Genomic DNA, 24,694 nt, shown 5'->3' with positions numbered 1-24,694 from the left:
TTTCAATAATAAAATAGATAACTACCTACCTATAATAATAATATAGTAATAATAATAATAATAAAACTATAACAATTTCAAAATAACAATAATATTTATAAATATAATGTTTGATGATTGTTGTTTAATAACCATATTTATTTGATTGTTGATTCATTTGATTTTCACGTTCGATTAAATCAACGAATTCCTCTTCTTGTTTTTGTTTTAAATCATCTCTTATTCTTTTTGATCTTTCTGCTGCTGTTTCATTAGGTGTAGAGTCAACCACTCTCTTTTTACTAGTAACAACAGGTGATTTCGATAGATACTCTTGTGGAATATCATCACTTAATGTTATTAATTCTCTTGGTTTATCTTCTTTTTCTTCAAGACCATTATTAAATATATCTAATTTTGTTGTTGTTGTTGATTGTGTTGCTTCTGTTGATATTGTACTTGAAGATGTTATTGAAGTTGATATTTGATTACTATTATTATTATTATTATTATCTTGTTGTTGCTGTTTTTGTTTTTGTTGTTGTTGTTGTTGTAATTTCTCTTGTTGTAATTTCTTTCTATACTCTGGTATCTTTCTTAAAATCTGTTCAATGTATGCTAGTTTTTTGTCGGTTTCTATCATCTTACTGGTTAGCTCTTGTTGCGTTGTCTTCTTTAATGATTCATCGTTTTGTTGCATGAACTTATCCAATTCATCTTCATCATCTTGTTGTTTATCGTTGTCTTTCTTTTGTTGTGTAGTAACCTCTTTAAATCTCTGTACAATATCATCTTTCTCCTTTAACAGCAAATCCTTTCTCTCCAATATACTCTGATAACTTTCATTCTTTATATCTTTCATCCATTTATCTTTTAATTGATCTGTTCTATTATAGAATTCATCATTCTCTATGTCTGAATCATCATCATCTTGTTGTTGTTGTTCACCATTCACAACCTTAGCATTATTTACATTATTATCTAATTCATCTTTACTACTATTATTATTATTATCATCGTCATCATACTCTTCTTTAGCATCATATCTATCATCTTGTCCCCAGCCATGATTTCTCAACTCTCTAATCTCTTTTTGTTGATCTGTATTTCTCTTTGATGATGATGTAAACAGCTGAATGAATGCCTTTGATTTATCAGTGGTAGTTGAATCTTGTTGTTGTTGTTGTTTCTGTTTTTGTTTCTCTAATTCTAATCTATCGTCACTCTCCATTACTTGACCACCAACTATGACATACAATCTTGTTGATTCACCAAATCTAAGGACATCACCACTCCTCAGAGGATTATGAGTGTTAGGAGGACATCTCTTCTTATTGATAAACGATCCATGTGTACTATTCAAATCATATAAAAACAATTGACCTTCTTCGCCATGTTGTATAACAGCATGTTGTCTACTAATACTCTTTTGTTGTTTTTGATGATTAATCATCATCAGTTAGTAACTAGTTATATGTTATTGTTGTTGTTGTTTATAAACAACTAATGTTATAGACACATACAGGATGATCCATCATTATATCACAAATAGGTAGTCTTCCAACCAAGTAATGTTGCTTCGTAAAGATATCTAAAACCTCGAGTATCGTTCCACTCTTGATGACTTCCAATTGATAGTTCACCGTAGGATCACAACTCCATTCAGGTGCTTTATAGATCAAGTCTGGCATCGGTGGTAATGGTTGTTGTTCTTTCTCTTTCTGTTGTTGTTGTTGTTGTTGTTGTTTGGTTGGTATTGATGGTGGTGGTGGCATAAGATTACTATCACCAATCTTCTGATTAGAGAATCCAGGTGGTGGCGGTGGAGGTGGCATCAATTTGCTACTATCATTCCCATTCGTTGCCTTCACAGGTAGCGAAGGAGGTGGCATTAACTTTTCATCTTCTTCTGACATCTATATCTAATCTATTAAATTATTCTGGTGTTGTATTTTTTATTTTTTTAAAAATGGTGAAAAAAAATAGAATGCAATCAATCTTTACTCGTGTTTTTTGCACTTCTGCCATGATTATTATTTTAAAGTTTACTTAATCAAACATATGTAAATTATTTTGTTAATTTTTATAGGATAATAACGACGACGACAGTAACAATAGAAATAACAACTAATGCTGTTACTAATGGACACATCAATCGAGTGAAAGTGAATATTCATTGATCAAATCACCATTGTTTTTTAATTATGAATCGATCATGTTCATCAGATACGGTGAAAGTACCGAGCGAACAACTCAAATGTTTATCAGTTCAAATATTTCACATTAAATCTGATGAATAAGATAGTAAGATCACATGTCTTTAGAAAGAACGACGATATTTATACGTATGATTTCTTCACTCAAGATGATGAATTCTACTACTCGATATCCATTTCAAAGAATCGATACTTGACAACTTCCTCCAATGCCTCAATTCAAGCACATCTCATCTATTTGTATAATAAAATAAAAATGTTTTTTTTGAGACTACAAATAAAGATTGTTGAAATAACATTATTTAAATGATGGAACAAAGTCCTAAACTATGTATGTAATATTTGATCAATGCCTAAATATTTGAAACCAGGTTTTGGATTTGTTGTCTCTAAGTTGATTGGTGAACCAATGATTGAATACTTGGAGTTGAAAAGGTCCAGATTGAAGCGTAACCAAATCATTGACTCCAAACCCAAGAGTTCAGGTTGGCCTTCAGAAACCAAATTGGCACCGCCTATATTCTAAGTTTTTTTGCAAAGATAATCGTCCTATATATCCATTTGTTATTTTCGAAGTACCTAATAATCTTTCTTGAGATTGTAACTCCCTAGCTGGATAGTTGGTTGTGAAAGTTAAAGATTTAGAATTAATTTTTTTTGTATTTATGTTGTACAAACCTGGTAAATTCCTTTGTTCCATCATTTAAATAAATAATATTTTATTTTATTAGTAAAAGATCCAGTATATTATGTTTGATATAGTTTATTTTATTGTAAGTTATTTTGAAACTTATTTCCAAGATATTGACATTTTTTTCCATTTTTATGAGTAGCAGAAACGGATGTATCTAGATATGTTTAGATAAGATAGTCTCTGATGACCATGATTTATTATTAAAATAAATAAATAATTGTTTATTATATAAACTTTAGAATATTACATTGATGAAATGATGATGATAAAATAATGAAATGATTGGTTGCAAAGTGATTAATTAATGTCGATGGTTGGATCTATCAATCTAACGATCTCCACGGTGATATAACCAGAGAATGCACCAATTACACCGAGAATTACAGTGATTAAACCTTTTTTGATCCAGTTGGAGTCGGTTGTCTTTGCTTGGAAGACACCCATGAGGAAGAGTGTTACAACGGTGAGTGCAATGACAGTGTAGAATGTTGGGTTGTTTCCGTGCTCCAAGTTGAGTCCGTCGGTCTTGGCGACGATCAACAACACAAAGTATGGCAACATCGGGATGATTCCAAAGATGAGGAACGACACAAAGTTGACGAGACCATTCTTCCAGGCGACTTCGTTCTCGGTGTCCGGCATGATACCGAGCTCCTCGACCATCATGATATCGACGAATCCCTTTTGATTCTTGGCGAGAATATCCACTACCTCAGTAGCAATCTCCAGTGGTATTCCCTTGGATACATAGATTTCGACCATCTCCTTCTTCTCGCCCTCTGGATAGTACTCTACCTCCCACGACTCACGCTGGCGTTCACCCTTGGCAAAGTCGACATCCGCCTGAGTTCCAAGGTAGTCTCCCATACCCATAGAAATGGCACCGGCCACCAACTTGGCGAATGCGATTGACAGTAGCAAACCAATCGATGCCTGTCCAGTGGCAACCACAGCCACACTCACAAAAATACTTACCAAACCATCCATTCCACCATATACAATACTTTTAATATATTTTCCAGTGCTATTAATTGATTGATTTATCGTTATAGTTAGTTAGCTAGTTAGTTTTTTGTTGTTATAGCAACTTACTCTAATTTCAAATCTTCTTTGTTGATTGATTTTATCTTTGTTAATGTTTCGTTGATGTCTGATTTTATTTGTTTTCTTCTCGAGGTTGTGGCGGTTGTGAGTGGAGTCTGTGAGTTTGGTGATCCGATACTGTCAGAGTCGCTCATCAGTTGGATCTTGTTGTCTACCTCTGGCAAGTTGGTTGTTACCGACATTAACTCTGCAGAAGTAGGACATGATGAATCTGTTGAAAGATACAATCTCTCTTGTTCTTCATCGTCATCGTTTATATCTTCCAATCTACTGCTATCATTGTTGATAATGGCACCATCGTTCGCACCACTATTAATGGCTTGGTAATCTGGTGATGACATTCTATCTATACTAACTATATTATACTATGTATCGATTCTATATATATATATCTTTCTTATCTAAATGTTTTACACTCTTTTGACTCCCACCTTTCTATCTAGATAGCAGCTATTACACTCTCTTCTTGTAAAAGTATGAAGAAAAAAAAAAATGAAAATTAATATTTATTTTTAAAATCTTAGTGTTTGATTTTTTTTAAAAATTTTGGTTCAAGGTTGACAAAAAGATAAAAAGAATTTTCAACACTAAGTTTGTGACAACAGAATTCATCACCGTGTTCTACCCGATGAATGTGAAAATATCTTATATATGGTGACAATGGTAACAAGTAGAATTTAATTGAAAGTAAATGAAGTTACAAATTTGTTCTTTTATTATTAAAATAAATATAAAATAGAAATTAATAATAAATCTGAGATTGAATAGTAGTATTTGTATGAAATTTACAATTATTTAATATTATATTTTATTTCTATTTTTTTAATATTTACCAAGATACTTTTCAATTAATTAAATGATCTATATTCAATTGATTTCATTTTGATCGAGATTATGAAAAAACTAAATGTTCTAAAAGTTTTTTTTTTTTTTTAATTAAAGTATAGAGATAAAAGTAAATTTTGACTATACACATAACAAGCTTATAATATGTCAAGTTCTGATGATTCATCTGATTATGATGGTATAATATTATATTGATAAATAACAATCAGTAGTTGGGAAAGAATATAGGTTTTAGAGTATTAATTAGAGATGATCTTTTTTTTTTTGATGTAAATATTTATCATTTATAGATTATACAGATTCAGAGGAAGATACAGAACCAATATCGTGGAATAAACTAAAGGATGGTTGGCAAGAGTTCTTAGTCGATGAGAATGCATTCTTTATAGTACCGACCAATGATACACCCGTTGTAAATGCATCGGGTGGTGCACTACCCTCGACCACTGCATCAACACCAACCTCACCAACCACAACCATTCAAATCGATGAAAATGCATTCAAAGATCCTCTAGGAATTTTAAAGTATGTTTGTTATATTATATCAATCTAATCTATTCAATAATATTTGATAATAACTTATGATGATGATACAATTCATGAATCATTAGAATACCACCAAGAAAATCATTCAATGTAAAGAGTCATTTGATATCATTGGAGTCTGAACAGTTTGATCCAGTGGTTTTCCTATCAGAGATACATTCACAGACAAAGTTTACAGAGCTATCGGTTGGATTGAGCAAGTTGAAAGAGGAATCGACATCGAAGGATCTAGAGATTAAACTGTTGGTAAAGGATAACTTTGAACACTTTGTAAAGTGTAAAGATACCGTAGATGAAGTATACACTCTGATATCATCTAGTTCTATGTTACAAGATATGACTGGTTCATTTACAAGTATATATATATATATATTTATAGATTTGTATAATAATTATAGCACATTTATACTAATGATATGATCTCTCTTTATTCTTCTATTATTAAGAAATCATTGATAAATCATCACTCGTATATAATCCATTGTTACATGGAAAACAAGAAGCAGATAGAATTCGTAAGGTATTGGCACTGCTAAACAAGTTTAAACTCATTTTTAAACTACCAGGAAAGATTGTTGAGAATATTAAACAGGTAATTAGTTTAACTAACAAATTGATTGTCAAGTGGAGAAAAAGAATTAAGATAACTAATGTAATTGTATTGTAATTGTATTTGTTTTTAGGGTGAATTTGATAAGATCATTCATAATTATAAGACAGCAAAGAATATGATTACAACCAACAATAAGAAGGTATTTCAAAAGGTTTTGTTGGATATCGAGAGAATCATGGAGGATTTTAGAGGTCAGTTGTATTCTTCGTTGAGAGATCCACATGCAAAGCCAGATCATCTCAAGAAGGCAATCAGAGTCTTAATGGAGATTGGCAATGGCAAAGGTGAATGGGCAATGATAGGTGATCCATGTTGGTATTGTCTATCAAACAAACATAAAGCAATCATTACATTGATAAAACAATGTCATGAAGATAGTAAGTTTTAATAAGCAACAACAACAACAACAACAACAACATTGATTGATACACATTGTATTTTGTTTACTAATGTTTTTGTTTTATGTTTAGAATCATTACCACATCATAAAAGAATACAAAGATTATCTATATTGTTGCTATCGAATATTCCTAATCTTTATAAGATGGGAAAGGCATATGTAGAGGGTCGTTTCGATATTAAGGATCCCGATGTCAGTTTGAAGAGTAACAAGCAGAATCAGTTGTTGCCCACTGCCAAGGTGAAGGAAGCCAAGAGTATTACGGTGGTAGTACACTACCTCGATGAATCGTTCTCTTCGTACAGTGTCACCGACGACAAGAAGATCAAAGATCTCATTGCAATGTGTATGAAGAGATTCCCAGACTCTGCGTCAGAGTATCGTATGTACAAACTCTCAGAGAAGAAAGGAAAAGGTGACTCTATCACTCGTATCAAGCTAGTGGAATTGGAACCGGATGCATCTCCCTACAAACTCTACAAAAAGATAACAGATAAGAAACATAAATTCTTATTTAAAAAGATAACTGAAGAGTATTCCGTATGTATTATTATTGTTGTTATTGTTATTGTGTTGTTACATATTAACTAACTTAACTTGTTAATGTTGTTTAGAAAAACTCTGATGGTATACATGTTATTCAAAAGGATGTTAATAGCTCGTTCAAGTCACACAAGAAACAATATTCAGCAGCAACATCGGCGATGAACGAAGAGAATTTCAGAAAGTTGGTAATTGACTTGCTACAGTTGTACTCGGGCAAAGTGGAGGATCTGTTCTTCAACGACGACTTGTCGGCTGAGGATTTGTCGAGCGATATGACATCCAATATGGTGGAGAATGTCAATGAGGTTATCAAGTGTTTGGAGATGTTGGTTGGTCTTGGCATGCCTGACAGCTACCTCGATGCTATACGTCAACTGGTAGAGTCACTCACCCTCCACTTTGTTAGCAGAATCTGCTCGGAGATGATCGGTGAGGTGTCGTTCCTTTATCTCCTCGAAGACTGGGCGATCAACGACGATGCACAAAACATGATCATCTCTGCCAACCAAGTAGATGGCATGGTTACCACCAGACTACTCGATGAATTCTTCAATACCATCAAGTCGTCACTTACTCAACTATCTGTATTAGCAACCAATCCTGTAAGTTTATATCACAATATCAATATCAATCATCATAATACTATTTATTAATATCTTAATCTACAACAATTATATCTATATATTTAGGCATTACTTAAACATGTTGAGAAAGCATTATGTGAAGCAATAGAATCATTCGGTGATTGTCTACATCATCTTGTTTTCGAATCGAATAACGGTGCAATCGATAAATCAAAGACTGATGAAGATGAAGAACCAGTTGAACAGATTAGCGAAACAAAGAAGGTATTGCTCTCACTTTCAAATTGTTCAACGGTTGTATCAAAGACTGCCATTCAACTACGTGACTACTATGTATTATTATTCCATCAACCAATGTCACAAAGAATAAAGGTAAGTTAATAAAGATAACAACAAATAAGTGAATCATCATGATGATTACTAATAATATTATAATTATAAACACTCGCCTTCTTTAGAAAGTAATTGAGAAACTAGGTGTGTTGGAAAAGATGATCTTTGAAAAGTATGTGCAAGAGAAGAATTTAGAGTTTAGTGATTTGGTGTCAAAGGGAATATTGTATTCTGGAATCAATTGGTGTAGCAAGAATGCACCGACCAAGGTCAGTTCGTTCACTATGATCATCTTGACAAAGATTGTGTTCATTCACAACGAAGTGATGAAGACCATCAACTCTATAGATGTAACCAGTGGTATTATCATGAGAATATTCGAATATCTCTTGGTTGCACTACAGTACAACTTTGAAAAGCTAGATCCACTCTACGTATCGCAATGCGGACAAGCTCAACTGCTCTTGGATGTAGCGTTCATCGAAAGAGTACTCTCTCCTTACTCCAACGAGAAGACCACCAAGCTATCCACTTCAATTAGAAGATATATTACGTCTATGAAGAAGATACCTGATGGTAAGATTATTATAAACCATTAACATTTAAAGTTAATTATTACTAACTAACCACACTTTATATCCAGATAAACCTGTTAATACTAATTTAGATTTAATTGTAAGAAATACTTGTGAGAAATCTTCTTTGATTTTCTTATGTTTGAATGATAGTTTAAAGCAAAAATAATATAAAATAAAGTATAGTATTTTTTAAAAGTAAAGTAAATATGTACAAAAGTTTATTATATTATATTATTATATTATTATATATTGTTTTTTTATGCTTGAGCTTGACCAATATAATCTAAAGCAGGATTACCAAATTCCATTGATTTCTTGGCTAGCAATTGAATTTGTGCCCATTGTTCTGGTTTGTATCCGAGCATGTAGGTTACCTTGAGTACGTTCAATGGGAATAATCTTGGTGAAGCAATGATCTCGTCCATGGTACCAAAGAGGAAGGCTGCAACTAATGTACCGATGGTCTGGAATCCACGGTGTTGTTTGAATCCCCTCTCGATAAAGTCGTGGAGACCAACCCAACGATCTTGAGTATGGTTTACTCTTGGTGGAAGTTTTGGTTCGAATGAGTGGCTACCACTCTGCAACATACCACAAAAAATTACCCAGAGAAGTGGGTTGGTGTAGATAACGGTGGAGTCGTAGAAGGCTTGGCTCTGACCATCGTCATGACGGAAGAAGTTGTAGAAAAGATTGGCAGACAAACATAACAGGGAGAGTGCAGGAGCCATGAACAGACCGAGAAAAGTTGCATTCTGAGTGAGTCCCCAAACCAGGTACCAGAGCATTAGGTAAACGGTCATAGCTGTTCCAGCATTGATCCACAGGTATTGTTCTGAGAAATTGAATTGACAGAGGAATACCATCAAGAAGAAATTGATAAGTGGCATCAGAACGAAATGAGCTAATCTGGTCATGAAATGAGTGTGGAAGATTTCATTCAAGTATAGCTGATAGTAAAGTGATAGACCTGTCAGGTTGGTCAGTGGTGTGACAAAAATGAATCCAATGGCACGTCCAATCACGTTGTTACCAAACAAGAACCATCCGAAATATCGATTCCAGAAATTCATCTCCCATGAATCTGGATACAGTCTCTTTCCTGGCTCATGTGTTTCTACTTGGGTTGGAGCGACAACTCCAAAGGTACCTTTGGCATTTGTAATTTCATTCCATTCTTGTTCATCCATAGGATTAACATAAGATCTGTTATCCCTTTTTTGTTCGGATGTATTGGGTGTTGTTACTTGTTTTTTCATTATTTTAATTATATATATATTTATGTGTATGTACAAAAAAAAAAAAAAAAAAAGAAATATTTATATAGTAAAGTTATTTAAAAAATATATTTTTATATATTTATATATTTACAAAAAATTATATGTAATATTACAGAAAATTAAATAAAAAAGAGTAGAGGACAAAAATAATTAATCCCTCATCATCAACAGTTATAAATAGTTTGGTAATTAAGAAAAAGAGAAATAAGAAAAAGAGAAATCAAGGTAGTATATCAATTAGATGCTCATATCCAACCAACAAATGTCCATAAATTAGAACTCTAATTTTTAATTGGTAAATTATTAAATTTCACTCTGTTTGGTGTGGTGTTTAAAGGGTGGTGTATCAACACAAAAAGATTTGTGAGAGGTTTGGTCATTGCATTAATAATTGCAACTCCTAATACATCGTGAATAACTTTTTTTTATTTCGATTACTTAAGACCAATCGGAATCAATCTCATTGTGTGGGGGGGGATCGTGTTGGCCCAACAAATATTTTAAGTTACTTAAAAAATATTAAATGCATTGTTTGCACTCCAAACAAAGAAACTCTTTGATATGGCACCTCTATGAAGGAGTCCATGGACTTTGATAAAAAAATCAATCACATCACTTCAACACAACACAGATGCCAAAAAAAAACTTTTTTAACACCCAGTGTTAGTAATTTAGCTCCACACAGTCAAAAAAAAAATCAAAAAAAAAACAACACATAAAGGAATGATCTTCAATCATTACTGCGTTGTGTACGAATAAAAATGTACAGCTCCGATGAAAATTTCCCCCATCATTATTATAATTATTTTTGCATATTAATACTTTAAAAATCTTTATACCTTTTGTCGTAATGATAGTGTAACTGAATGCCTCATTCAATCAAAAAAAAAAAAAAAAAAAACCACCTCTAAACTTTTTAGAAATACAATAGTAATTAATTGATTTATTTATATCTATCTATTTTAGAATTGTTCTTTAAATTTTGTTTTAATTAAAGTTGAAATCAAACACAGATATATTAAGATTACTGCGATTCACACAATTTTAATATAGTAGTGTAAATACGATTAGTTTTTGATCGCACCACATCTATCACCACAATTTTCATTTTCTCATAAGCAACACTTATATTGGGTCATTTTGTGTAACTTCAGCAATGTATCTCTTCTTATTTACTGTGTTACTATTTCAACACTTTTATCTATTTCATTTTAAACTCTACAAAAATCTATTAATACAATGAGTTAAAATAGTATATCTATATCAGTACTATGATAGATATAGTATGATTAAATAAAAAGTCTAATAGTATATCATAGTGCTAGTTCTTTTGTTTGTTTGTTATCCTTCAAAAGAAAAAAAAAAGAACTATATTACTATTTTTACACTTTTGATTAAGTTTCTTAATAAAGATTACCATGACATCATAACAAAGATACTTTGAAATAAAATAAAAGAAAAGATAAAGAAAAGTAAATAGTATTAGTCTATAGACTTTTACTAGTATTATTCAAACCGTTTAGAACATTGGATTTAGATTGCGGAATCAATTGTTTGGAGATCAACAGAATTGTATAAGCACAATCAAAAACCATGGGTATATTCGATCGAATAAAAGATTAACTAGTTGTTTTGTCGGTGGAATTGAATTCCGCGTGGAAGTCTTACCATCACCAAATTCCATTATCAAAAAATTGAGAAATTTCATTAAAAATTAATAACAGCTTGGATATTTTATGATTTTAAAAATATTTCCACCCTTTTTTTTACAAATATCTAAAAACTATTTTTAAATTGAATATTTTCATTTTTTAAAGTTATTTCTTACATCATCAAGAACATTAATACCAATGACATCACATGACAGAACCAATCACCCCCACACCTTAAAATTAAAAAAAAAAATAGGTGATTTTTTCACTTCAAAGAACCTCATTCACGCCAAACTAGTGTAATTTTTATTTTTTTTATTTTTAAAGAGTAGCGACCAGGGAATTCAATCATATAATTGAACATAAATTTCAGCATCATTTTTTGTTTTCATTAATTAAAAAAAAAAAAAGTAATTATTATTTTTAATTTTTAATTAATTTTATTTAATTGTGTGTTGTATGAATTGAGTCATTCAAGTTGTTTTGCACAGTCATAATATTTACTATATATATAAGGCAACCCACCCACATACCCAAAACCTAAACTTTCAAAATCAACATTTGCTTCCTATACTCCTCAAAAATAGCATCGATTAATTGAAAATCCAATTCACTTAGATTAAATTACTGGTATTAAATAGTTTGAAATTTTTTGTAAAAAAATATATAAATAAAGTTAAAAATAAATATTTAAATAATAAATAACCACCCAATTATTATTAATCAATCAGAAAAAATATCAGTATCTAAAAGGTAAGTTAATTTCAAATACATAAGCATCAAACACAGATAAAAATAGATTTTCAAATTTGAATTCTTGTTTTTAAGGAAATTAACAACTATCGATTGTTGGAAATTCCAACTCTCCATTCATTATAATCAACAACAACAACAGCAATATGCGTGTTATTGTTATTGCCAACCCTCTGCTTGCTTATTGCAATTATTTTCTATATATATAAGCACTATTGCAACATTTAAATCAGACTATAGTCAAAATAAATATATATATATATTAATATCAATAACAAGATAAAATCAATAATATCAGCATACCGCTACTACCACCACGCTAATATAATTACACCTTAATATTGGTAAACATTAAACAATAACAAAACGTTGTAACCACACACTCACACTCTCACACACAAAACAAAAATAACTTTTATAACAACATACATTCCTATATTATTATCTCATTTCCAATTTCCATTTTGGTATACCGGACAACCAACACACAAATCATCGCCATCATTAGGGTTGTGAAATTATTTTAAAATAATAAGTTGTAATAAACCAACTCTTTAACATCTATCCTATCTATTTAATTTTAATTTAATATTTTTTTTTATAGCTTTATCCTTTGAATTTTCTCTCTCTTCTCTCTCACTTTGACACACATTCACCAAAGTCAGTTGTGTGTGTTCAATTTCAAACTACTAGTTTACAATTTTACTTTTTTTGGTTATAGTTGATAGACAGTTGTATTTTTACACACAAAAGCATCTATGACTAATACTATTGTGTTTGGTGCCACTCTTAAGTGTGTGTTGTTTCCACTACTATATATTTTTTTGAATTATCACTTGTAAAAATCTTTACCATATATAGTAAAAAAAAGAAACAACAATAAAGACAGACATAACAATGATCTAAAATTATAATCAGTGCTATCTAATAATAAACAAACAAAAAATAACAGCCATTATAGATCAATCAACCAATAATATGTAATGCTTATGGTAATAAACCTCTTTTATTTTAAAAGCAAAAGAAAGATAGATGTAATGTTTGTTTAAGTGTGTGTTCTATTGGTATTGTTCTTTTTTTTTTTGTCTTTTGTATGCTTTATACAATCAAAATCGACATTGTAGTTGGTTAGTTATTTTAATCTCTCTATTTTCTCAACTCTGTTATTCGAATACACTATAAGCAACCAGAAAAAAAAAAAATTGTGTTTGTTGGCTTTGCAAGCAATGTGTGAGTGTGTCAGAGGTTGATGAATCATTGACATACTTCAGAGAGTGTTTTGTCTACTCACAGACAATCATAATTAAAAAACCAACCTTGTCAGATTAAAGATTAAAAAAAAAAAAGCAAATTTTTGATTTCAAACATGATCATCAACTCTTTTCACTGATGTGTTATTTTTTTTTCACACATAAAAGTGTGTGGTTTTGTTGGTGTGGTTCATCAGAGTGTGGTCTTGTTTTGGTGTTAATTATTTACATTATGTATAATTATAGGTGTGTGATGATTGTCGTGATATAAATAAATAATACATATATTGTGTCAGTGCTGATGTTGCTGTTTGATGAAATTAAACTAATAATAATAAATTTGTTTTTTTTTTAATATTTTTTTCTTCCTACTCTCTTTTCTTCACCACCCTTTTATATAAAATCAATTTTTTATTATTAAAAATAAATTACTAACTTAAGTTAACTTTGCTTTTAATCAACCTACCTATTTACTTTCAATCAAAACAACAACAAAACAATTTATTTATTTTATTTATTTTATTTATTTTCAAAAGTCAACAATAACAATAGCAATACTGTCAACTTTCAAGCACACAATATTAGAGTTCCTATTATACTATTTTACTACTTGCAACAACAACAGCAGCAACAATAACAATAACAACACAACCAATTACACAGGAATCTTCAACTGTAAATTGTTGGTTCATCTAATCTAAAAGTGACTGTTTCCAGGCAAACAGGTATGTATTCATGAATGAATCACACATTCCTTCCAAATTTATACTTTCAATCAATATCAAATCAAACAACATTGAAATTATTAAAATATCAAAGTCATTTATTTGGCTTGTTTAAGTTTGTGTTTGGTATAAAAAATAGGTGTGAAAGTTACCACCCTTTTATTTTTTAATTTTTTGATCTGTGTGTGTTATTGTTATAATTATTATTGTATGTGTTTTGCGGGTTATCAAACTTTAACTCAAACACACACACACACACACACATAGAGAGTGTGAGATAGATAGATTCACTACCTCCTGACTAATCTCAATACATTCTCACTCCATTTCCATATAGTTTATTTGGTTGTATTGAAATCTCTCAATTCTATTTGTTGTTTTATTTAAACTTGTGATTTTATAAATTTGATATTCCAAAAAAGCAAAAACACATACATATAAAAGTAACTTAACTACAACGGTGGTAACACTGTCAACAACAGCAATAAATATATCCATTTTATTAATCATCACTCGTCTTACACTTTTTAATTCTTTTCTATTGTCAAACACCAACCAACCACACAGTACCACAGCCACACCATATACAATCCACCACGACACTATCACCCTCCAGAATCAACATATATATATATATATATATATATATTTCATTAATTATATCTTTAACAACAACGACTTTTCCCCCATATGCAATAACAAAGAAAAAAAAACATAAAAGTGAGTGTGTGAAACAACAGTTTACTTATTTTCTTTATACACTATCTTTTTTTTTTTTTGTCATTAACACCTGTTCCACCACGTTCCCATATCACTATTACGATCTATATGTGAGTGTGAGTGTTAAAGTAGAAAGAGTGTGTTTTGTGATAAAGAGAAAAAGTAGAACAAAGAAAAGAGTGAATTATCTATCAGCTGAACTCACACACTATAGTGAAAAACAAAGCAACAGCAACAAACAAACAACCAAATACTTGTAAACTTCTAAATTTTGTTTTCTTTAAAACGAACCACCTCTATACGATAACAATTCATTAGCACCAAACAAGTTCTATAAAATATATAAATACATATATTTATTGGTGATTTCGATATCAAGTTTATATAATTCCAAACACCAAAGTAAATTTACTTTACTGTCAAACAAAAAGAAAAAAAAAAACATTGTACCCCGTACTGTTTCCACCCGTGTTCTTGTCTAAATTATTGCTTGTTGTCAACAATATTAAATAATCACTAATCAAGCAAAATAAAGCAACAACAGAATATTTAAAATATTTATTTTTTGTTATTTATTTATTTTAATAATAATAATAATAACGCCAGAAAAAGATTAGTTATAAATAGAGTGAACAGACAAAACATATTTAACACCAAAAAACCAACCATCCAAAATATTTACTATTTGTAGTTGTTTGTCACTTGTTACTTCAACTTGCAACAACAACAGCAACAACAACAACCGTAGTTACTTATTTAATTTATTATATTTCTCTATTTATTAATAATTATATAATTATAAACTAATTTAAAAACACTTTAATCACAACAAAAACAATAATATCATTATTTATTCTTATTTTCGACTATTCACAAATAAACAAACAAAAACACCACTTTTCTAATTCCACTTTGTTTGTCAAAATCCAACTCTTTAATCACTTGCAACAACAACCAAATTAGTTGTAGTTATACTATAGTCTTTATCTATCTTATCTATCACTTTTATAAAATCACATTTTCATATCAATCACATAAACCTAAAAACTAAATTTGTATAAAAATCTTTCTATAAAATTATTATTATTATTATTATTATTATTATATTTAATTATTTATTTATTTATTTATTTTTTTAAAAAAAAATTAAAACTTATTTATTTAATATTTTATTATTATTACTTATATAAACAAAACAAACAAACATATAATTATAAGTTATAAATTTATCTCTGATATATTAATAATCATCATTTACTATAAGCCACAACATTTCACAAAATCTTGCATTGTGCCACTTTGTTTGTTCAAGAATAAAATAAAAACAAAAATCAACAAAAATTAATTTTATTCAATATTTCACCTAATTTTCACACAATTGTCTGTCTAAACTCAAAAACCTAAAAAAAAACCTAAAAAAAAAAATATTGTCGAAAAAAACTAACAAATTTATTCTTGGTTGTTTATTCCACTAAAAGCAAAGTTGTTTTGTTCTGCACATTTCTTGAAGTGTTTTTTTCATTCTTGTTTCTATCCGACCAAAAATTCCCAACTTTTTACAAAAACATTAATTGAGTCATTGTGTTCATCCTCCAAAACCAAAAAAATCACCAAAAATTATACCCCCACACCACACATTTTTTTTTTCAACTTGAATTCTCACATTTGTTCCAATAATTTTAATTTTTAAAAATTTTATTTTTTTATAAAGTTTTTACTTTTCGACAATCACAAATATATTAAGCAACTTCAATTTAAAATTTATTTATACTCAGATCTTCTGACCGACAACTAATCATAATTAATTATTTATTTCTATAAACAAATTATATAAATATAGTAATAATATTTATATAGTAATTTTTTTTACATATATATACATACATACAGAGAAAAATGCATTTATCATTTATTTTGAATCCAACTTCTACATCCAACATCGGTTGTAGTAATAATAGTAGTATATCTAATTGCAAAACAGATATAGTAGTAACTAGCACGTGTAACCAGCAGCAACAGCAATCATCATGTCAATCATCTTCAACAACACCAACCAAATCTTTTTTAAACGATCTTTCAAATAATAATAATAATAATAATAATTTTAATAATAATAATGAGTTTAATAATAATAATAATGATAAGTTTAATATAGTAAATAATTTAAGTAATAGCAACAAGTTAAATCCAAATTATAATCATTTCAACAACTCATATAATCATCATTTCACAAACTTTGACACTGCACTATCACCACTCGACTCTCTTTCCGAAATTTCCTGTTCATTCGAATCCTCACCATACTTCCCACACTCACCAGTCACCTTTTCACCGATTTCACCGATCTCACCAAGGTCACCGAGAGCCGCTGCTTTTTCACCAAGAACACCAATCTCTTCACCACCACTTTCACCAATGTTCTCGCCTTCGTCACCATCGAGCTCAAAGGCCAACGAGTCAAGCCAAGTAGTTCCAAAGAAGGAAAACAGCATCAAGAAGGCTCGTAAGTCCTACGAAGTCTCAAAGAAGCTCGAGATCCTCGCCGAGAAGGACAAGTTTGGTATGGCATTCGTCGTCGACAAGTACGAGATCTCAAGATCAATCATCTCCAGATGGCACTCGAATGCCGACAAGTACCGTGCCTTCCAAAAGAAGAACCTCAAGAAACTTCACAAGGGTCCAAAGGCTTCGTTCTCTGAGGAACAAGAGCGAGTCATCATCAGCAGAATCGAAGAGTACAAGCAAAAGAACCCAGGTGAAGTGGTCAACGGTGAAACCATCAAGAACATTGCACTCCAATTCTCAAATCAACTTGGAAACAACAGTTTCAAGGCATCTTCTGGTTGGTTAGAAAATTTCAAGAATCGTTGGAATCTTCGTAGTATTTAAAAGTAATACCAAGTATCAACAACTTCAACAACAATATCAAACATCATCATAAACAACACAAAATAATTAGCAAAGAAGCTTTCACATATATTATTCTCTCTTCAGCAACTTGACCGATGAGGGAGATCTGTTTTCAAACCTCTTAATATCAATTTTTTAAAATCAAAAAGAAAAAAAACAACAGAAAATCACCAAAATCCATTTTAATAGGGTATTAGATCATTATCCTAATTTTCAATTAATTGTACAAAAAATAATCATTTAAATTTAAATAAAAAAAATCAATCTTTATATGTTTATATTGTTAATTCGGTAAAACAAATCAAAAAAAAAATATGCTAATTTACAATCTTATTTATTTTTATTTTTTTTCTATTTTTAAAATTCTTAAAATCGAAAAGAAAATAATTCATGAGTGAAAAGCAAAAACAAAAAAATGACTCAAACTAAAAATAGATGTGATGATGAAGTTTAACATCATCATGAATTCTGATCATTTTAAAAAAATTTTCTTTTTTATTTTTTTGAATTTTTCTTGAATTTTATTGTAAAAATAACAAGTAAAATGTAAAATTTTAGATGGTGATAATGTTTGATTTTATTGATTTATTTATTATTACGGTGATTACTATTGTTATTGTTATATATATAGGTGGTATATATTGGTTTATACATGTTCCAGACAAAATGATAGGTTTGTTTGTGGATGGTTGGTAGGTGGGTATTTGAGGGATGATGATATTTGTTTCTAAAGTAAATTACAATTCTTCTTCTTTTTCTTGGATTTATCCAATTTATTGTCACCTTTCAAATCCTTTCTAATCTCTCTGACCAATTCATAGAATGCTTCTTCGACGTTCACTCTGCTCTTTGCTGAAGTTTCCATGAAAGGACAAGAGTAGGATTTAGCCATTTCTTGACCTTCGGTAGTCGATACTTGTCTTTCATTATCTAAATCACATTTATTTCCAACTAAAATCTAAACAACAAAAATAATAATAATAATAATATTATTATATATTAGAATTTTAATGTTCAATGTTATACACTATTTTTATACATGAATACTACTTACCATTGGTACTCTATCTTTATCTTTAACTCTTAGAATCTGTTCACGGAATGCAGCGATTTCGTCAAATGACGATCTAGAGATGATCGAGTAGACACATAGAAAACCTTGACCGGTTCTCATGTATTGATCACGCATTGCTGAATATTCCTCTTGACCCGCAGTATCCAAGATATCTAATAGACAGGTTTCATCATCGATTGTCACTTGTTTTCTATAGCTATCTTCAATGGTTGGATCATATTCATCAATGAAATGATTTTGAATCAATTGAATCGTAAGTGCTGATTTACTAAAATTATTAATAATTATATATTTAAACAAATTAAATTAATTTTTGAATTAATTCCCAAAAATAATAAAATTTATTATTATTTTTTATATTATAGTTTTAAAATACAAAGACTTACCCAACACCTCCACCTCCAACACAGACCAATTTGTACTCAGTCATAGTTTTATTATTATTTAATTTTTATGTGAAAAAAAAGAAAAACAAAAAACTAATATACTTTAATTTTATTTATATTATTATTATTGGTTATAATTATTTTATCTATCTATCTATCTACTTTTTGAAGTTGAAAGTAATAAGAAATCCAAATAATCAAAAAAAAAAAAACACTAATAATTTAATTATATGATGCTTTTAAAAATATTGGCTAAAAAGTTATATTTATAATTAATTTATTGATATATATAGTATTTATTTATTTATATATATATGTTGATGTTATTGGTAGTATTTTGAAGTTATTATTTAAAATAGTAAAAAAACAAAAAAAAAAAAAACAACAGAATACTTATTCTATTTAAATCATAATCCAGCAAATAAACAAACATTAAAAAAAAAACAAATAACAACAATAACATTAAGTGTTTCTTTTTATTGATACATTGTTATTTTATTGTTTTCTCATCATAACTGTATGATTGATCTGTGTGTGTGTGTGTGTCTGTGTGTTAATTTTGTTATTGTTTTTGTTACTCAAATGTGTGTTAAAACCTTAATCAACCCTACTTATTTCTTTCCTTCAAAGTTTGACAACAAACAAAATCAATCACACTTGGCATTTGTCATTTAAAAAAAAAAAAAAAAAAAAAAAATAAAAACGAAAGTTTTCTCATTGTCCTGTTTTCGTTTTATTTTGTAAAAAAACACCATTTTATATCTATAAATACATATCTTTGAATCTTGTTAAGCTTTTGAGATATATTTAAAAAACACAACACAGCACAATACTCAAAAACAACACTACTCAACAATACAAATTTAAAAACAACTACAACAACTATAACAATAACAAACAAAATATTATTATTAACACAACTCACACACATAACACACCACACGAGTTGATGATTTGAATTTGAATTTGTTGGATACTAGTTTAGTTTAGTTTAGATAGATCGATAGATAGATATAGTTTTTATTTTTATTTTTTGAAAAAGAGAGAAAAGAGAATAATCAATTAATAAAACGATGGATGTTAGATTTTCAATTCCAGGTGTGGTCGTTAGAAGATATATCAATGACATAAAGGGTAACGGTTTGTTTGCAGAGAAATCATTCAAGAAGGATGAGATTATATTTTCAGAGAGTCCAATGTTTGCGGTGCAACACGTCTACAATAGACCGATTGCATGGACCTGTGGAAACTGCTATAGATTCTTGGGTTCGCTCAACCGTCAGATCCAACACTACCGCACCGTTTTCGGAGTCAAAGAAAAGACAGAGTTGGTAGCATTCCCAGAGGGCACCAACCAATACGAGTTCAAGACCGGTCTCTACAGCTGCTTTGCCAAGTGTGGTGAGAAGTACTGCTCGGAGGAATGTCGGAAGACCGCCTTTGACAATCATCACCAGATTCTCTGTGTCGGTGAACACACCCCAGAGACATCGGCACTCTACCAATTCAAGAAGCACGCCATCGACAACAACGAACTCTTTTTCTTGGCGGCACAGGTAATCTCTTTCCTGGTGTGTCGTGTCCAGCAGTTGCACAACGACCAGAACGGCGTGCGTGACATTATCTGCGCAGAACTCTTCAAACAATATACACATCGTGCATGGTGGGACGTCCGTATCGACGGAAACTTCACAATGGAGGAGGCCAAGCGTTGGTCTGCCGACTCACTCGCACTACTCCAAAAGGCAATGATGCCCATTCTCACATCACATCCAAAGACCAACGACCAAAAGTTCATTTCCACCATTTTGAGTATGGATTTCTACTCTCATCTGTTGGGTATGCTCGAGATGAACGACAACTCGATCGGATTCAAATCGCCACTCGAACAATTTAGAAAGAATTTAAGCGCGATCAACTCACCGGAGCAATACAAACAGCATTCCAATAACGTTATGAAATCAGTTATCGAATCATTTAGACAGTATCACGCCGAACAAGAAGATGAATGCGACGACGACGATTGTGATCACGATCATGCAATGGAGCAAGACGGACACGACCACAAAAGCGGACACGGACACAGCAGTCACGACGAAGAAGATATGATGGAAGACGACGATCACATGCACGACGAAAAAGCTGAGGGAGAAGAGGAAGACGATGAAGAAGTATTCCCAGGTTTCGATGGATTCGGTGTTTTTGGACTACAGGCTATGATCAATCATAGTTGCGTACCAAATTGTTTAGTAGTTTTTGAGCAAGGTAGCAGTTTGGCTTATATCAAAGCACTTCGCGACATTGTTCCAGGCGAAGAACTGTTCCACTCTTACATTGAAGAGTCAGCACCATTCGAAGAGAGATCTCAAGAGTTGGTTACCTATGGATTCAATTGTGATTGTCCTAAATGTACTTCTGAACGACCAAACACAACAAGTAGCAGCACCAGCAGCACTACCACCTCCACAACAAGAAAATAATAATAGCATATAAATTAAATATTTAATTTTAACTTAATTAAAGTGTTTATTTATTTGAAATCATATGTTGTTCAAACAGTATTAATATTCAACACGCCACTTTTTTGAAATGATATTTTTTATAAATTCAACAAAAAAAATTTTAATTTTTAATATGCCTAGTTTAGAAACCACACACTTTTAAACACACACACACAATTTAAAAATGATTAATATGTTATACGTATATATAACAATTGCAATCATAATCGGAGAGTGTTTGTTTGTCATTCATCAATAAATCAATCAATCAATCAGTCATCCATCACCACTAAAGCAGAACAGTTCTTTTACATGACACCAAAAAACATTACAAAACCAAACCACACACATACAGTTAAATGAAACACATACATTCAAATATATTTAATTTTTGTGTGTGTGTGTTTGTGTTTTTGTGTGTTGTATGTATTTACACAAAAAAGTCATACTATATTATTGTATGTTTGATAACAATAGTTGATTGCATGCCAAATATGAGAATTCGGTAGACAGTTTAAGCATGGTGATTCAGAAAAGTTTCTTATATTCTTTATGGTAATCAAAATTTGAATAATCACAACAGATGTTGCAATATAATTAATATATTAGTTATTCGGTGCAACAATAGGCAAATAAGACTATCTATTTAGGTGATCACCTTTATCTTTATTTTTTATTAATTTTTATTTTATAACCTATACAAAAAACCAATTGATAAACTTTAAAAATTTAATATAAATAACCAAAATCATCATCATCATCACCATCAATCAATCAATTCATAATTATAAATAATAAATACAAATATATAATCAATACTTCCAATTTATTTATTAAAACAAATAAAATCAATAATTTAATTTATCTATCTATTATTTTAAATTTTTAAATTCTCTTCTATCTATTAAATTATTTATTGTAAAACTATCTATCTATAATAAATTCATAATTTAATCAAATCAAATTTATAAATATACTTCTCATAATATATATAAATATTTAAAATAAATAGAGAAATAGTAAAATGAGAATATTCTATTCACTTTTATTATTTACAACTTTATTGGTAATTGTAAAATCACAAAATGGATTATCACCATGTGGTGTATGTATTAAAATAAAATAAAATATAAATATAAATATTTAATTATCAATTATTAATTTAACTTTTAAATATAAAAATTATAATAATCATAATTTTTTAGGAAGGATCTGCAATTTGGAATTCCGATTATTCAGGTTGGACAGATGGTAGAGGTTTGTGTGGTTTGCCAACTCCACCGAGTGGTGTTGTAGTTGCAGGTGTCAATAGAAACTATTTTACAATGACTTCGGGTTCGGGATTGTGTGGAACCTGTTTCAAGTTGACCGGTCCAGCTGGTTCTGTCATTGCCCAGGCTGTCGATGTCTGTGATGCCACTGCACTCTGCACTCAGACCGACCACGCACATTTCATCTTGTCGCCAGCCGACTACAACGTCATCTCTGGAAACAGCACTGCCACCCTCTACAACGTCGGCTACCAAATGATTACCTGTCCAAATGAAGGTGATATCACTGTCACTCCGAAACCAGACGGTAGTGGAAGTTACTCATACTACTTCAGTTTGACACTCTCGGGATTCTCCGTGCCAATCAAGAGCGTAGAGGTCACCGTCGGTGGAACTTCCGGTGCCTATCAACAGCTGAAATACCAAAGCTCTCTCTGGGTATTCAATAAGAACTCGATCGCTTTCACATTCCCAGGAAAGGTTAGAGTCACTTCACAGACTGGCCAACAAATTGTATACTCCATGACAAATGGTGCAGCCAAGATGATTCCAAACTTTGATCAAGCTCCGCTCTACGCTGACTGCGGTACTCCAGTCGCCCCACAGTACATCTACCAGGATTCGTTGGCTCAAGGATGGACTGACGCCAGCTGGGACTTTGTCGAGAAAAACTACAACGACAACTCTGCTGCTTCCGGTTCAAACATTGCCATTGGTCTCTCTGCTTATGGTGGTCTCAAGATCCAATCGTTAACTTCGTTCTCCACCGCCAATTTGGCAACTCTGGAATTCTCTGCCAAAGCCAATGTTAGCAATTCACAAATTCTTATTTTCCTTCACAAGGGTGCCAATTTCAATGTCACCGTTGGAACGGAGTGGGCAAACTACAACGTTACACTCGCCAGCTTGTCTGCCGCAGCCACCGAAACTGCAATCGCCTTCCAAAACTTCCAAGGATCCTCGCTCCTGCTGATGGTTGACAATATCAAGTGGGGATACTCATCGAATGTATCAACATCTACCAGCACCAGTGGTACCGGTCTCGTCACCATGCCACCAGTCACCAAGCCACCCTCGACCACAGCATCCGGCTCCGCTACAACCACCTCTGTCGTCACCACCGCTTCGACCACCGCACAGGTCACCACCACTCGTGGACCATCTGGAACCACAGCAGGTGGAGACGGATCATCGGTATCCGACAGTGAGAACACTGGAGGTGACAAACATGTCGACAGTTCATCATCAACCAAACTTACAATTTCGACAATCACCTTATTATTAATTTCAATAATTTTATTCTAAAATAATTAATTTAATTAATTAACTCATTTCCTTTTTACACAATAATACTACATAATCTATCGATATATATATTTAAATAGATTAATAAAATTAATATATAAACTTTAGTGTGATCAATAAAAAAAAAAAATAGGGTGAAAGTGTTTGATCATTATTATTTTACACTCCCAAAAATATTATTATATCACATGAATATTATTTATTAGTTTATTATTTATTTATTTATTTGTTTATTTATTTGTTTGTTAAGTTATTTCCAAGGGATTTACAACCCGATCTACAATTTCCATCAATAAATAAAATTAAGATACGAAATACTGACTTCTAACACTCAAACAATAAAACAGATATACAAATTCACTTTATTATGGTGTTTATAATTACATCACCACAAATATAGTAAAAAATACATCACCACCACACCACT

General features: G+C 30.8%; 9 protein-coding genes across 9 annotated transcripts; 4 read left to right on the top strand and 5 right to left on the bottom strand.

The window, feature by feature from the left end:
- Positions 1–124: 124 nt before the first annotated feature.
- On the bottom strand, positions 125–1,895 carry PPL_00345 (uncharacterized protein; the record flags this gene model as incomplete). Its single annotated transcript, XM_020571377.1, has 2 exons — positions 125–1,306; positions 1,503–1,895. The coding sequence occupies 2 exons, from the start codon at positions 1,893–1,895 to the stop codon at positions 125–127; spliced, it is 1,575 nt and encodes a 524-aa protein (XP_020438651.1).
- A 1,291-nt stretch (positions 1,896–3,186) lies between these two features.
- PPL_00344 (VIT1/CCC1 transporter family protein) lies at positions 3,187–4,334 on the bottom strand (the record flags this gene model as incomplete). The annotated part of the gene is made up of 2 exons (XM_020571376.1): positions 3,187–3,913; positions 3,982–4,334. 2 exons carry the CDS (start codon positions 4,332–4,334, stop codon positions 3,187–3,189), a joined length of 1,080 nt encoding a protein of 359 aa, XP_020438650.1.
- A 649-nt stretch (positions 4,335–4,983) lies between these two features.
- Positions 4,984–8,605, top strand: exoc2 (SEC5 family protein; the record flags this gene model as incomplete). Its single annotated transcript, XM_020571375.1, has 10 exons — positions 4,984–5,017; positions 5,130–5,364; positions 5,451–5,740; positions 5,832–5,977; positions 6,069–6,375; positions 6,469–6,942; positions 7,089–7,546; positions 7,634–7,900; positions 7,987–8,437; positions 8,529–8,605. 10 exons carry the CDS (start codon positions 4,984–4,986, stop codon positions 8,603–8,605), a joined length of 2,739 nt encoding a protein of 912 aa, XP_020438649.1.
- Positions 8,606–8,696: 91 nt separating this feature from the next.
- On the bottom strand, positions 8,697–9,698 carry PPL_00342 (uncharacterized protein; the record flags this gene model as incomplete). Its single annotated transcript, XM_020571374.1, has 1 exon — positions 8,697–9,698. The coding sequence occupies one exon, from the start codon at positions 9,696–9,698 to the stop codon at positions 8,697–8,699; it is 1,002 nt and encodes a 333-aa protein (XP_020438648.1).
- A 3,996-nt stretch (positions 9,699–13,694) lies between these two features.
- PPL_00341 (uncharacterized protein) lies at positions 13,695–14,597 on the bottom strand (the record flags this gene model as incomplete). Its single annotated transcript, XM_020571373.1, has 3 exons — positions 13,695–13,699; positions 13,982–14,066; positions 14,535–14,597. 3 exons carry the CDS (start codon positions 14,595–14,597, stop codon positions 13,695–13,697), a joined length of 153 nt encoding a protein of 50 aa, XP_020438647.1.
- A 2,118-nt stretch (positions 14,598–16,715) lies between these two features.
- On the top strand, positions 16,716–17,708 carry PPL_00340 (DNA-binding domain-containing protein; the record flags this gene model as incomplete). Its single annotated transcript, XM_020571372.1, has 1 exon — positions 16,716–17,708. One exon carries the CDS (start codon positions 16,716–16,718, stop codon positions 17,706–17,708), a length of 993 nt encoding a protein of 330 aa, XP_020438646.1.
- A 748-nt stretch (positions 17,709–18,456) lies between these two features.
- PPL_00339 (Ras family protein) lies at positions 18,457–19,234 on the bottom strand (the record flags this gene model as incomplete). The annotated part of the gene is made up of 3 exons (XM_020571371.1): positions 18,457–18,687; positions 18,784–19,072; positions 19,191–19,234. The coding sequence occupies 3 exons, from the start codon at positions 19,232–19,234 to the stop codon at positions 18,457–18,459; spliced, it is 564 nt and encodes a 187-aa protein (XP_020438645.1).
- Positions 19,235–20,263: 1,029 nt separating this feature from the next.
- Positions 20,264–21,670, top strand: PPL_00338 (SET domain-containing protein; the record flags this gene model as incomplete). The annotated part of the gene is made up of 1 exon (XM_020571370.1): positions 20,264–21,670. The coding sequence occupies one exon, from the start codon at positions 20,264–20,266 to the stop codon at positions 21,668–21,670; it is 1,407 nt and encodes a 468-aa protein (XP_020438644.1).
- A 205-nt stretch (positions 21,671–21,875) lies between these two features.
- Positions 21,876–24,267, top strand: expl9 (expansin-like protein; the record flags this gene model as incomplete). Its single annotated transcript, XM_020571369.1, has 3 exons — positions 21,876–21,893; positions 22,704–22,796; positions 22,897–24,267. 3 exons carry the CDS (start codon positions 21,876–21,878, stop codon positions 24,265–24,267), a joined length of 1,482 nt encoding a protein of 493 aa, XP_020438643.1.
- Positions 24,268–24,694: the final 427 nt, after the last annotated feature.

Source organism: Heterostelium album (genome assembly GCF_000004825.1).
Source record: "Heterostelium album PN500 unplaced genomic scaffold PPL_scaffold1, whole genome shotgun sequence".
In the NCBI taxonomy this organism is placed as follows: Eukaryota; Evosea; class Eumycetozoa; order Acytosteliales; family Acytosteliaceae; genus Heterostelium; species Heterostelium album.
The sequence above is the reverse complement of the archived record's forward strand: the minus strand, read 5'-3'. Positions and strand labels throughout refer to the sequence as shown.